Source organism: Octopus sinensis, linkage group LG16 (genome assembly GCF_006345805.1).
Source record: "Octopus sinensis linkage group LG16, ASM634580v1, whole genome shotgun sequence".
NCBI lineage: Eukaryota > Metazoa > Mollusca > Cephalopoda > Octopoda > Octopodidae > Octopus > Octopus sinensis.
The window spans coordinates 36,296,637-36,309,816 of record NC_043012.1 but is presented as its reverse complement, the minus strand read 5'-3'; the positions used below and the strand labels follow the sequence as shown (position 1 = coordinate 36,309,816).

Below are 13,180 nucleotides of genomic sequence, written 5' to 3'. Positions count from 1 at the left end.
TTACACTCGCCTCCTTATGAGAGCTCAAAATCTCTCGTGGAAGCGTCATCCAACCAAAGTACAAATACCACCTGTGTCATCTCTTGTGAAAGGTAGAAGAGTCCAGTTTGCTGGACATTGTTGTAGAGCTGAAAACAAGGCAATTTCTCCTCTTCTCCTCTGGAAGCCATCTACTCGCAATACCAGAGGGCGCACACACTCCTACCCTGATGTAATCTCCAGGGATACAGGCATCCAGCAACAGGACCTCCGTAATGCTATGATGGACCGTGAAGTCTGGTGTAGCATGGTAAATTCCATTGTCTTGACCACGGTCGAACAATGATGATGAGGCAAGCCTCATTGATACTTCACTGAATGCACCATGTACAAAATTCCATGTAGAGTGTACCATGTGCATTATAATGTACACTACATGGAATATACTACATAAAAGATAGAATATACGATATAATACACACCACATGGGATATTGAATTATGGCACTATATACCATGTGGTACATACCAAATGTTGCATGCCACATGCTACATACTGTACTATGCATACCACATTGTGTAGAGTACACTTGATATGCCAAACAGTACACATCACATGACATACACCAAATGAGACATATTTTCAAGACACCACATGGTACTCATTCCATGTGTACACCTCACATTGTACATACAGTATTAAATACTTCATGTTACTTTATTAACAATTTCAACAGAAGCACTTTGAAGATGGGGATGAGAGATTTAGTTGACACCATCAACCCCAATTATGTCACTGGTACTTTAATTTATTGTCTCCAAAACAATGAAAGGCAAAGCTGACCTTAGGAGGATTCCAACTTAGAACGTAACGTGCTGGGACCAATATCACGAGGCATTTTTTCGATGCTCAACCAATTCTGGCAGCTGGTTGCCTTTGGTATTTCCTTTATGATAAAAATAATTTCTGGCACAGACAAACGGTCACATACTCTTTAGGGAACAATGTTACTGAATAAATCAATAACTCCAAAATTTAAATGGAACTTATTTTATTGAGCTAACGAAGGGTCCATATAAGACTTTCTTGTTAAAAGTTTATCAGCAATAAATTCATTTTACTTCTGCAATACACAAAATATTAAATTTTTTAAAATATAATTCCTAATAATTATTTACATTATTCACATTTGACAGATATTTGTCCTCATCTTGTTTGTTGTTAACACAACGTTTCAGCTGATATACCCTCCAGCCTTCATCAGGTGTCTTGGGGAAATTTTGAACCTAGGTTTTCATTCCTAAGGTATTTTGCGATGTTATTATTATTATTATTATTCAGGTCACTACTAGAAATCGAACTCGGAATCGTGGGGTTAGTAGCCTGCGCTCTTAACCACTACGCCATATGCCCGTGGGCAATTATGGAGTGAATTTTAGGGCTTATAAATCTAATGTTTTCCTATCCTTCCTTAATACCAGTTCCCATGTGCTACTCATATCTGCACTTGGTATGCTTAGGAGGTTGTTGTGTCAAATGTAAATAATGTAAATAACGTACATAATTCCTCATCTCCTAAATATAGAATTCCTAATAATATTTAATCATAAAAATATAAAAGGAATTTTTTGATATACATCAAGTGGCTATGGGAGTCCAGCAGAGTACAATTGGAATCAAAGGGGTCCATAGGCAAAAAATGGATGAGAACCACTGTGCTGCATTGTAACTCAGTGTGCTAAAAATAGTAGCCAAATCTCTTTCAGATTATACCCTACCATCTTAGAAAAGGAAGGACATATTACGTAATGTAATTCCAAGTATATTATGTTTGAATAAATAAAGATGGAACATATTTGATTATATTTCTGCAAGACTGGGGTTGACCTGGGGCTAAATGAGAATAATATAATGGAAACAAACCTTCGGTTCCAGTGCTAACTTTCGGTTCATATGTGTCAAAGCAAAAGCTGGTACTTCCTTCAAGACTTGGTCTGAAGGTGCATTAATGCCAAGGTTTGGTGGATAGACAATTTGTCTGCGATACCTGACTGGTATCATGTCTGAGAGAGCAGTGATGATGGAATGAGATCCAATAAACTGCAATTAGAAGAAGCAAGGTAATTATCCCATTCATTACCGTATTTTTGTTGAGAAATATGGCAGTGTTTCAATTAGTTTTGAAAATAACAAAGAATTCTGTAAAATAACTTTGTCTTTTGGTGTCTGGAACGTAAATTTTGGTGAAATTTCAATGGAAGGTTTTCACTGAGAACACTTTTAACCGTTCTGTTGCCATGTCTTTGTTCCAATAAATTTTGGAAATAACGAAAAGTTGAGTAAAATCACTGTCATCGTTAATAAGGAATTGGGAACATAAATTAATATGAAATTTTGATGGAAAGTTTAAAGTTAGGTCACTTTGAAAGAAGAAATTTGTGTCATAGAACCAAGGATGGTCTTAAGCAGTTTGGCATCAAAAAGATGAAAGGAAATTGATTCAAGGACATTGAGGCAGTGAAGCAGCTTATTCAGTTCTTCATGGAATGGTTGCCCGGGATTTTTGTTTACACAATTTTTTTTAACCAGTTGATCAAGAGCTTCCAAGATAGTGGAGCTGAAGGAAGTAATGGAGAGAGAGAGAGAGAGAGAGAGAGAGAGAGAGAGAGAGAGAGAGAGAGAGAGAGAGAGAGAGAGAGAGAGAGAGAGAGAGAGCTTATGCAAATGAAAAGAATGAACATGCTGATGGCTCCCCTTCCCCACCCCAGGGGTCGCATGACAGCATTAAGTCAAGTGACCCATTAATCCATTAATGTTAGAAAGAGTTGGATTTTCCAACAAGTTTCCACATAATTTCGGTCTCCTAAATTTCTCCCAGAAACCACCATAAGTCAGTTCCTGGACCTGGCAGAAGACTCTTTACCAAGGTGCTGCAGAGCAGAATTGAACCTGAATCCAAGTGATTGTCAAGCAGAATTATTAACCTTAGTTTTGTCGTCTATTTCCATGTACCCAGAAAACGACCCTTCGCTGAACAGTCTTCACTGAGGCACAGACATGGCCGTGTGCTTAAGAAGTTTGCTTCCCAATCACATGGTTCCAGGTTCAATCCCACTGTGTGGCACTTTGGGCGGGTGACATCTAGTTCCTGCCTCAGGCCAGCTAAAGCCTTGTCAATGGATATGGTAGAAGGAAACTGAAAGAAGCCGATTGCAGTTTGTTTGTTTGTATGTATCATGTATGTATGAGTGTATGTGTGTATATGTGTTTGTATGTGTGTATGTTTGTATGTATGTATGTCTCTTATAAGTCATCATCACCACAACCACCACCACCACCCCTACCCCGACTCAACACGGTTAGTTGAAAGTACTTACATTTCGTGAAGCATATAAAGGGAAGAGTGGATAATAAAGGCAGTTCTTGTAACTCTGTCGTAGAATTTCCTGTAACAGAATGGCATAGAAATGTGAGACTGATGTGGAATAACCCCCATGTCTGGGGTGGAAGTGGAGAAGAATGACCTTGCCTGTTGTTCACTCCAATCTAAGACATATCTCCTCTCCAACACATACAAATACTCCATGCCATCCAAAATAATTCCATTCCAATCGAAGCTATTCTTCCCACCACCAACAGACACACAAGGATCTGAGTAGACTTTTGGTTCTGACCTAACACATATCTGCAAAGACACACACACACACACGCACACACACACACACACACATGCGCACACACACACACACACAAATATGCACAGACACATACGTACATATACAGAAGCTCTTACATAACATATATATATAAGTCTGGTGCATAAGTACTCAAGATGTGATGGTTGAATAATACCACCTCAAAGATCTCAAAGATCTTGAGGTCCATCACACAAAAGTCAGAGTGTTCTACCGACTTAATTTAGTAAAACTATTGAAAACAAAGGTCATAAGATCCATTTCTGTTCTACAATTTACAGACATATCAAACCCACAGTGAAGTAGTCCTATAATTGCAGATGTGTACAACACAGTGAAATAATCATATATTTATAGATATGTCCAACCGACAGTAAAACAGTCATCAATTTATAGATATACAATCTCAAAGATATACAATCAAAATGAAAGAAGATTTAAATGGAAACATTTTTTCAAAGAATGTCTCAAAATGATTTGAAATATAAAATGAAACAGAAATACACAACCCTCATGAAGAATTTGGATAAATACTTGAAAGCCGGATTCATAATAAAGTGATAGAGGTGGGCATGTTCACTCTGCTTATGGTGGTTAAAAAATATATAATCCTCGATGTTGTAGTGAGATCGTAGGTATTCAATATCCTGCAAGACAAGACACAGTTTATGTAGTATGAAATGTATGTATGTGTGTGTATGTATATGTATGTGTGTGTGTGTGTATGTATGTGTGTGTGTGTGTGTGTGTATGTAAACAAGACAGTTAGTACAGAGTAAATAGTAGCATGATTAAATAAGCTGTCTGAAACACTCACCTCTTCATTACGTAAGAGAGCCACTCCAATAAGTCGGTCGGCCACGGTGGCCACATATGCCATTATGTCGGTACCGTCCTATAAAAAGTCAAGGTCAATATAGTAGTAGAATATATTACATATATGTATATATACATATATATATGTGTGCATATATATATATATATATATATATATATATATATATATATATATATGTATGTATGTATACATACATACATATATCTTTATATATATTGTATATTGCATACATATATGTATGTATACATATGTATAATGCATATTATGTTATACTATATTATGTGTGTGTGCATGTATGGATGGATGGATGGAAGGATGGACAGATGAATGTATGTATATATATATATATATATATATATATATATATATAATCAAAATAAGCAACAAGTATATCTTAGCTAATTTGGTACAATCGTTTCATGCTACTTCATTTTATTAAACACTGTAAATATTACATCAGTTTTAAAATGTTGAGCAATCTTCAGCCATTTATAGTAGTCTTCCATCAAACGGACAATACATATTCTTATTTCCATTTCATTTGATATATATATATTTATATATATATATATATCTATATATATATATCAGCTTGGTGGAAAAGTAATGGTCGATTTTAAGGTTTCTATTAAAAATGAAAAAGCCCATGATTAAGACAATATTTATTCGTTAACTGGAACTGTGACCATTGTGTTAGTGGTGATGGCTATGGGATTGTCCCTACACCAGACAGTATGAATGACTAGCTATAGATAAGAACCAGGTAGACAAGACCAGGTACTATAAAGACTACACCAAAACATGCCAATGCTTAAGCTGTTTGCCTTACTTTGTCTCTGCGGTAATCGTTAAACTGCTGCAAGTCGTCCAGAAGTTTCTCTTGTTGTCGAATATTTTTGGTCAAAAACCAGATGTTTTCAAAGTCAGATGTGCAGGCCTTTCGCACTTTAATATCCCTGCAAAGAAACAAAGACATTGCATTAAATGCATCGTTTCATTAAACCCTTGTGATTCAATAAATTAAATTACAGTGATATGTTTTTATGACATCAACAACACGGCTGAGTTACTGAAGCCTGAATGTTACACAAGAATATAAACACAATGTCCCTCTCTCATATTTCTACCTCCTTCGATAATACTTCCTTCTAAGGTGGGTGGGTGGGAGGGTGGCAGAATCATTAGCATGCCAGGCGAAATGCTTTGCGGTATTTCGTATGTCTTTATGTTCAGAGTTCAAATTCTGCTGAGGTCGACTTTGCCTTTTATCTTTTTGGGGGTCAATAGAATAAATACCAGTTATGCACTGGGGTTGACGTAATCAACTTGCCCTTCCCCACCTCCTAAATTTCAGGCCTTGTTCCTATAATAAAGAGGATTGTTGTTGTTGTTGTTGTTGTTGTTGTTGTTGTTGTTGTTATTGTTATTATTATTATTATTATTATTATTATTATTATTATTATTAGAGTGGTGAGCTGGTAGAATTGTTAGCATGATGGATGAAATGCTAAGCAGTATTTCATTTGTCTTTACATTCTGAGTTCAAATTCCGTCAAGGTTGACTTTGCCTTTCACCCTTTTGGGGTCGATAAATTAAATACCAGTTGCATGCTGGGGTCGATCTAATCGGTTGGCCCTCTCCCCCAAAATTTCGGGCCTTGTGCCTAGAGTAGAAAAGAATGACACTTCCTTCAACTCTGTTGAGTAGTAGGGGTTCTTGTTTAGTGCAAGTTCCTTGAAGAAAGCACCCGGTACACTCTGTAAAATGGATGGCATTAAAATGACCATCCAGCCGTAAAAATCATGCCAAATCAGACATTGGAGCTCTCAGCCAAGTCCTTTGATTTCTTGAACTTTTCAGATGATATCAGCATCGAAAACAGACATTGATCCTATTGCACCATGTTCTTGGGATAGCAGGAATAGCCTAAATGTAATTTCTACTGGATTCCCCAAAAACAACACACACAGAAAAAGAAGATAAAATACTAAACCAAACTTTGTAGTCCTTGGTAATGGCATCCCCCAAAATGTTGCTTAATTTTGTTTCTAATTTAACAAAAAAACAAAAACCCAGATGTTTTTTGTGATGAAACAAGTGCGTGATGAACCCAGCACTTCACCTGGTAAATGAACAAGGACTCGATGCTTTACAGTGGAGGAAGTTATTGAGCATATTTATTCCTTGGACAAAGAGTTTACGCTCACGCAAACACTAAGAGTGATTCAGACACTCAAACTGGTGAAAGCGATGAAGAAAGTGGTGATTCAGGTGAAGAAATATGGGAGCTGAGAGGAGAAGGGGCCCCTTATTGTTATTCTTCTGATTTGCTTTTGTGATTCTGTCCATTTGATTGGCTGCAAATGTAAGTCTTCAGCTGTAAATGCAACTATCTATATTTTTGTTCAGGAGCCCAAGCGGAGGGTAAAGTGAGGCACAGGTGCCCGGCTCTGGGAGGGGGTTCAATGATGATGATTGTGTGTGTGTGTGTGTGTATCATCAACATCATTGCATCAATGCCCTCTTCTCAATGCTTTTCAATTGAAACTGAAGCAGATTTCTCTGCAGCTGGACACAACCTTTATATATAAACCATTTGTGACAACTGATGGTGATGATGATGATGATGATGTTTCTCTGGCTTCATGACCAAACTTCTGCTGAGGACGAGAAACTGACTTACTTGATAAGTCCTGACTTATGAAAGACATATAGTTCTTGAGGAGGAAAACAGCCCTTTCTTGGAGTTGCTCTCTGATTAAAGAAAAAATATTATTACAAGTGAGTGACTGATCAGGTTATTACTAAGTTTATGGTAGAAAATATTACAACTGGATATATATATATATATATATATATATATATAATATATATATATAAATAATATTGAATATATATATAAATAATATTATATATATACCGTAAATCCTCGAGTATAATCCACATTTTTCCCCCAAAATTTAAAGATCAAAATCCCTAGTGCGTACTATATACAAGGTTAAAAATGAAAAATATTTTCTAAGCAATGTCCGAGTCACTATTTGCTGTCCGGCAATGTTTATTCAGGCGCATTTTGTGATGTCGGGCATGAAAATACCTTAAGCTAAGCCTGAAAGAAATTAAATCATAAAAGAATCATCCATAACTTGCAGTAAGCAACATTTATTAAAATAAAAGTATTCAGAACACAGAATAACATGTAACAAAAACAATTTGCAAACATATTTACATTCCCATATAACAGTTAAGAACATCACCATTATTGTATTACGCATGCATGGAAGTGTTTGTTTGACTTGGTGCTGCTGGCTTAATTACACACGACTCAAGTAGAGAAGGGGTGCGTATTATACACAAAGTTTAGGTTTTTCAGAGGTACAGCCCTCTAAAAATCCCCTGCATATTATACTCAAGGGCAGACTATACTCGAGGATTTACGGTATATATGCATGCATACATAATAATAAAGGGTAAAATTAATTAATTAATTAATAATTAAAAGTTTTACCAAGTAGTTTGGTATGTTAATTGAACCATTAATGGTAAACTTATACATAAATTTTATAATTATGAGTATAATTATAATTAGGGTTCAGCAAAAATTTGCTTCACCACATACCGAAATTTAGAAATAGCAGTTAAAACTAACTATTTCACGACCATAAGAAAATCTCCCGGACAGCAATATTCAACAACTCACACAGGTAAAGAGAAAAAAGTAACGAATCCACCCGGCTTTGATTAAGCCGGGTGGAAGAAAATGAGGATCAACTTACCACAAAAAGTCGCAACAAAGGAAACTCTGGGACGAGATGAGGAATGGAGATGATGCACATGTCAAAGTCAGGAAAAAGCTCAAAGGCTTTCATGAGGAAGTCTTCTGCCCTAGAAGAGAGAAAGAAGAATATTTCCTAAATTACCACTACCATCACCACCACCAAAACCATGACAACCACGACAGCCACCACCATGACCACAACTACTCTCACCACAACCACCACCACAACCACCACCACCACCGCCATTGCTGTTTTATGATTGACTTCCATGTTCTCACGGATTAGACATGTCTGTTGCTGTCATTCATAATCTGACACCAAATAAGGAGACAACCCACCAATTTCTGTTGTCGAGTGAATGATATTCTTTCAGGAGCTGGTAAGCCATAGAACTCATTTCTGACTGGGGTAGCCAAGTACCTCCTCAATAGTCAACATCTATCTTTATCACTCTTTATCCATCAATCTTTATACTCAAATCTCTCACCTGGCACAAAGCCACCTCCCTCGGTTCCACTCCGACTGGGGTAGCCAACTACCTTCTCAATAGTCACACATCTATCTTTATCACTCTTTATCCATCAATCTTTATACTCAAATCTCTCACCTGGCACAAAGCCACCTCCTTCGGTTCCACTCCCCCTCTCAGTAGAGAGGTTTTCGTCTTGCAAGTTACATGGTGACCTCAATGGGGTCAGTGCCATGTAAAAAGCACCCAGTATATTCTGCTAAGTGGTTGGCATTAGGAAAGGCATCTGGCCAAAGAAACCACACCAAAGCAGACAATGAAGCCCAGTGCCGATCTCTGGTTTCCCATCTCCTGTCAAACCATCTAACCTATGCCACCATGGGAAAACAGATGATAAATGATGATGATTATATGTGTGTGTGCGCATAAACAAAGAAAATCCAGTGAAATCCATGAAGGTAGAGTCAGTAGATCCAGTGGTAATCCGGGTGGAGTGCTGGTATGTGGATGAGGAGAGGTGCTGAAAGTTCAGGAAGTGGTTCAGACATGCAAGTCCAAAGAGTAGGAAGTACAATCAGAATCAAACTGGGGTAACCATGTGAGCGTAGATAATATAACTCTGAGCACCTTTTCAAACTCCACCCGTCTAACACCCATGGACATGTTTACAAAGTCAGAAAACAACGCAGCTCCCATGACTTTCGGAAACATTTTTTCACGCTGAGAGTTGCTGAAGCATGGAATAAACTGCCAGCATCAGTTGTTAGTTCTCGGAGCACTGCATCCGCCAAAACTTCCATTTTTCCTGAGATTCGCCAACACTACACCTCATTTTCTCCACTCCTTACACACGCAAGTATATATCTGACTCATACACTGTTCGCTTTCCAGACATTTGTACATTACTGCATGTGCTTTATATGCACTTTTGACAAGTTGTGGTGCACCTGAGCACTGTATACAATAATTTCATTATTATTATTATTATTATTATTATTATTATATAGTTGAAGTTCATAGAAAGACAAAAGACGAAGACAGGTGAGAGAACAACAAGCAGGTGTATTAGTTTGACGCTCGGGAAAAATGAAAAAGATTTTTTCATTTTCCCCCCGAGTGTCAAATTAATACACCTGCTTGTTGTTCATGCACCTGTCTTTGTCTTTTGTCTTTCTATGAACTTCAACTATATATATATATATATATATATATATATATATATATACATACACACACACACACACACACATATGCCAAAGTGTTGTAAGTCCAAAACGTTGCTCTTTCAGAAAACGAAAAAAATAGTTTCACCATTCCCTTTCTTTTTACACTAGCAACAGTTTCCGCTTAACAATAATACCTTGTCAGGTGCATAAAATCCTAACTCCATGCAACTATGATATTTTCAGTCAGAAGCATTTTTTGCAAAACTGTCGTATGTGGGACTTTTGAAAAATGTTAAACCATTGTACTACACTTGGACAATTTTTTTCTGAAAGCAGCTGGAGATATGATAGTTTGACCAAAAGAAGTGGCTATTACAAGTAAAATTAAATATTGAAAACAATGTATTTGGCCAAATTTGGACGTACAACAGTCTAACATAATACCAACTATATATACACATATTATGTAATTAAAACTAGTTTAACTTTTTAATATAAGTGGAGAATAATTTTTTTCTGTGTTTATATGTATGAGAAACAAAAATATGAAGATACGTTTTCACAGAATAAATGTACTCACCTCATAGTTCAAGTGAAATTATATTGGTATATGTATTCTTGAGGTGAGTTTGGCGTTTATAATTTATATAAGCATATACAACAGAAATGAGAAGGGATCAAAGAAAAATAGGGATTCATCAGAATTGCTCTGGGTTTTTTATATAGAAAAAAGGTTTCATCATCATCATCGTTTAACGTCCGCTTTCCATGCTAGCATGGGTTGGACGATTTTGACTGAGGGCTGGCGAACCAGATGGCTGCACCAGGCTTCAATCTTGATCTGGCAGAGTTTCTACAGCTGGCTGCCCTTCCTAATGCCAACCACTCCGAGAGTGTAGTGGGTGCTTTTACATGCCAGTCAGGCGGTACTGGCAATGACCTCGCTTGAATCTTTTACACATGCCACCGGCACAGGTGCCAGTAAGGCGATGCTGGTAACGATCATGCTCGAATAGTGTCTTTTACGTGCCACCGGCACGGAGGCCAGATAGCCACTCTGGCAATGATCATGCTTGGATGGTGCTCTTTAAGGCGACGCTGGTAACGATCATGCTTGGAGTTTTGCATCTAAAAGCGATTTTTTTGTAGTATAGAAAAATGTCATATTTAGCTAACCTGGTTCTCATTTCACTGATTTCACTTAACTAAGTTTAATGTAATTTTCCCATATTTTGCCCTTATCTAAAATCATGTGTGGTTTAATACATAAACACACACACGCATGCACACACACACACATGCACGCATGCACACACACACACACACACACACTCTCTTTCTCTCTCTCCTTGCATTCCTGGAATGGTTAATTTTGGAGACGATTGGCCATAGGACCATGTGGTCAATAGTCCACCCTGCCTTATACACGTGAACACTTACAGATGGCTATAAAAACAGCAACAAACAAAACAGCAACAACAAAGAAAATGTCTCTACACAAACCTTGTTTGGTATTTTTCATTGATGGCAAACAACTGGATGTAAAAAGCATTTGTCTTCTGATCGGATTTGAAGTCTGAGCTGGTGCGTCCATCAGTATGTAGATCAACATCCTGAAATACAGCATGTATATATATATAAGTATACATACATATATCTGTATACACACACACCACACACATGTGTATATATATGTGTGTGTGTGTGTGTGTGTATTATCTTCCTTTCAACTTCTACATCCTTTTCTTTCTCTTAACATTTACAACAGTGACGGGTCATTCTGTCATTTTCTCTCTAAACTTGAATGTATAATTTTTACATTCATATTTGAATTTTTTGTGTTTCAATTTTTCTGTTTTTCACTCATTCTAAAAGTTGATGGATATATAGCAGTACGTAAAACCAAATCAGAGAATCTTTAGTGAGACTTTTTATTTATGTACCCGAAGAGACCCAGAACGGGTCGAAACATGTGTCGTACCAAATAAAATCTCTTACTCATTCCATCTGTTTTATTAATACTTTAACCCCATCCGCCACTATGAACAGTTTCATGTATGTATGTTAAACGATAATGATGATGATTATATATGTGTATATATCTATGTATGAGCCAATGAGGAAAATCTCAGTAGATAGACCTGATAGAACAAGCAGTCAAATCTCCTTCAAAGCACTCCTTTGGTCTTACACATGGGGTAATGAAGGAAACCTTTACAGGGTAGCTAGACCTCATATCTGCCCCAAATCACACCTTAACATTTCATGTATGTATATATGTGTAAAAATTAACATCTCCTTCTCCAAGTTTAAATTCAAAACCGAATCTAAGGATTCTTGCTTGTACAAACCACCATGATCAACAGGTGCGAAAAAAGGTTTTCTTTGTCCTGTCAAAAAATGATAAGACATCTCCCTTTGACCTATGACCTGAGCCATATCAGGCAAAGTTCAAATGGACAGGAGCTGACCTATTTAAGCACAATCTCTGCTGCAGTATGTCTGTCCTTCTAGCTGCCAGAGCTGTTATAAAATACCATGGTCAACAGAGAAATGGACAGAAAGACCTAGGACACTGACAGAAGGCTTTGGCAGACATGCAGAGAAGGAGAGAAATGTTCGGATGATGTTTCATGGCAGACTACTTTCTTAGATGAACTATGCACACACACACACACACACAAAAACATATTCAGTTCTGACACATCACCTCCACAGATGTGCCCTGTTTCTATTACTAGCAGCTCGTAGCAGTTGTCAACAATTACATGTAGTGATGGATATTGTATCATCATCATCATCATCATCATCGTTTAACGTCCGCTTTCCATGCTAGCATGGGTTGGATGGTTCGACTGGGTTTGGGAAGCCAGAAGGCTGCACCAGGCTCCAATCTGATCTGGCAGTGTTTCTACAGCTGGATGCCCTTCCTAACGCCAACCACTCTGTGAGTGTAGTGGGTGCTTTTTACATGCCACTGGCACAGGTGCCAGACGAGGCTGGCAAACGGCCACGATCGGATGGTGCTTTTTATGTGCCACCGGCACAAAGGCAAATGCAAGTACAGTAAATAAATTATTTTAATTATAAATCGATGTCATTTATTTGTTTACTTCAAAGGCATCCACATGCCTGTCACACTTGTTCACCTTAACCCATACTGATACACACTTAACCACTACATATGAGCGAGCCAAAAAGAAAGTCCTCTATGTGGTAGACCATCCCACTAAAAATAACAACCATGTTATCT

At 37.4% G+C, this 13,180-nt stretch overlaps 1 protein-coding gene across 1 annotated transcript in view; it reads right to left on the bottom strand.

Annotated features, from left to right (window-relative positions):
• The window catches only part of LOC115220424 (cilia- and flagella-associated protein 61-like), a 56,895-nt gene that overhangs the window by 30,361 nt on the left and 13,354 nt on the right, over positions 1 to 13,180 (bottom strand). Inside the window, exons 8-15 of the mRNA XM_036510171.1 lie at positions 11,431 to 11,540; positions 8,290 to 8,398; positions 7,197 to 7,267; positions 5,342 to 5,468; positions 4,492 to 4,569; positions 4,184 to 4,321; positions 3,357 to 3,425; positions 1,903 to 2,079 (exon numbers count right to left, since the gene is read on the bottom strand). Of these exons, the coding sequence (XP_036366064.1) occupies positions 1,903 to 2,079; positions 3,357 to 3,425; positions 4,184 to 4,321; positions 4,492 to 4,569; positions 5,342 to 5,468; positions 7,197 to 7,267; positions 8,290 to 8,398; positions 11,431 to 11,540 (879 nt within the window). The remainder of the gene's footprint in view (positions 1 to 1,902; positions 2,080 to 3,356; positions 3,426 to 4,183; positions 4,322 to 4,491; positions 4,570 to 5,341; positions 5,469 to 7,196; positions 7,268 to 8,289; positions 8,399 to 11,430; positions 11,541 to 13,180) is intronic.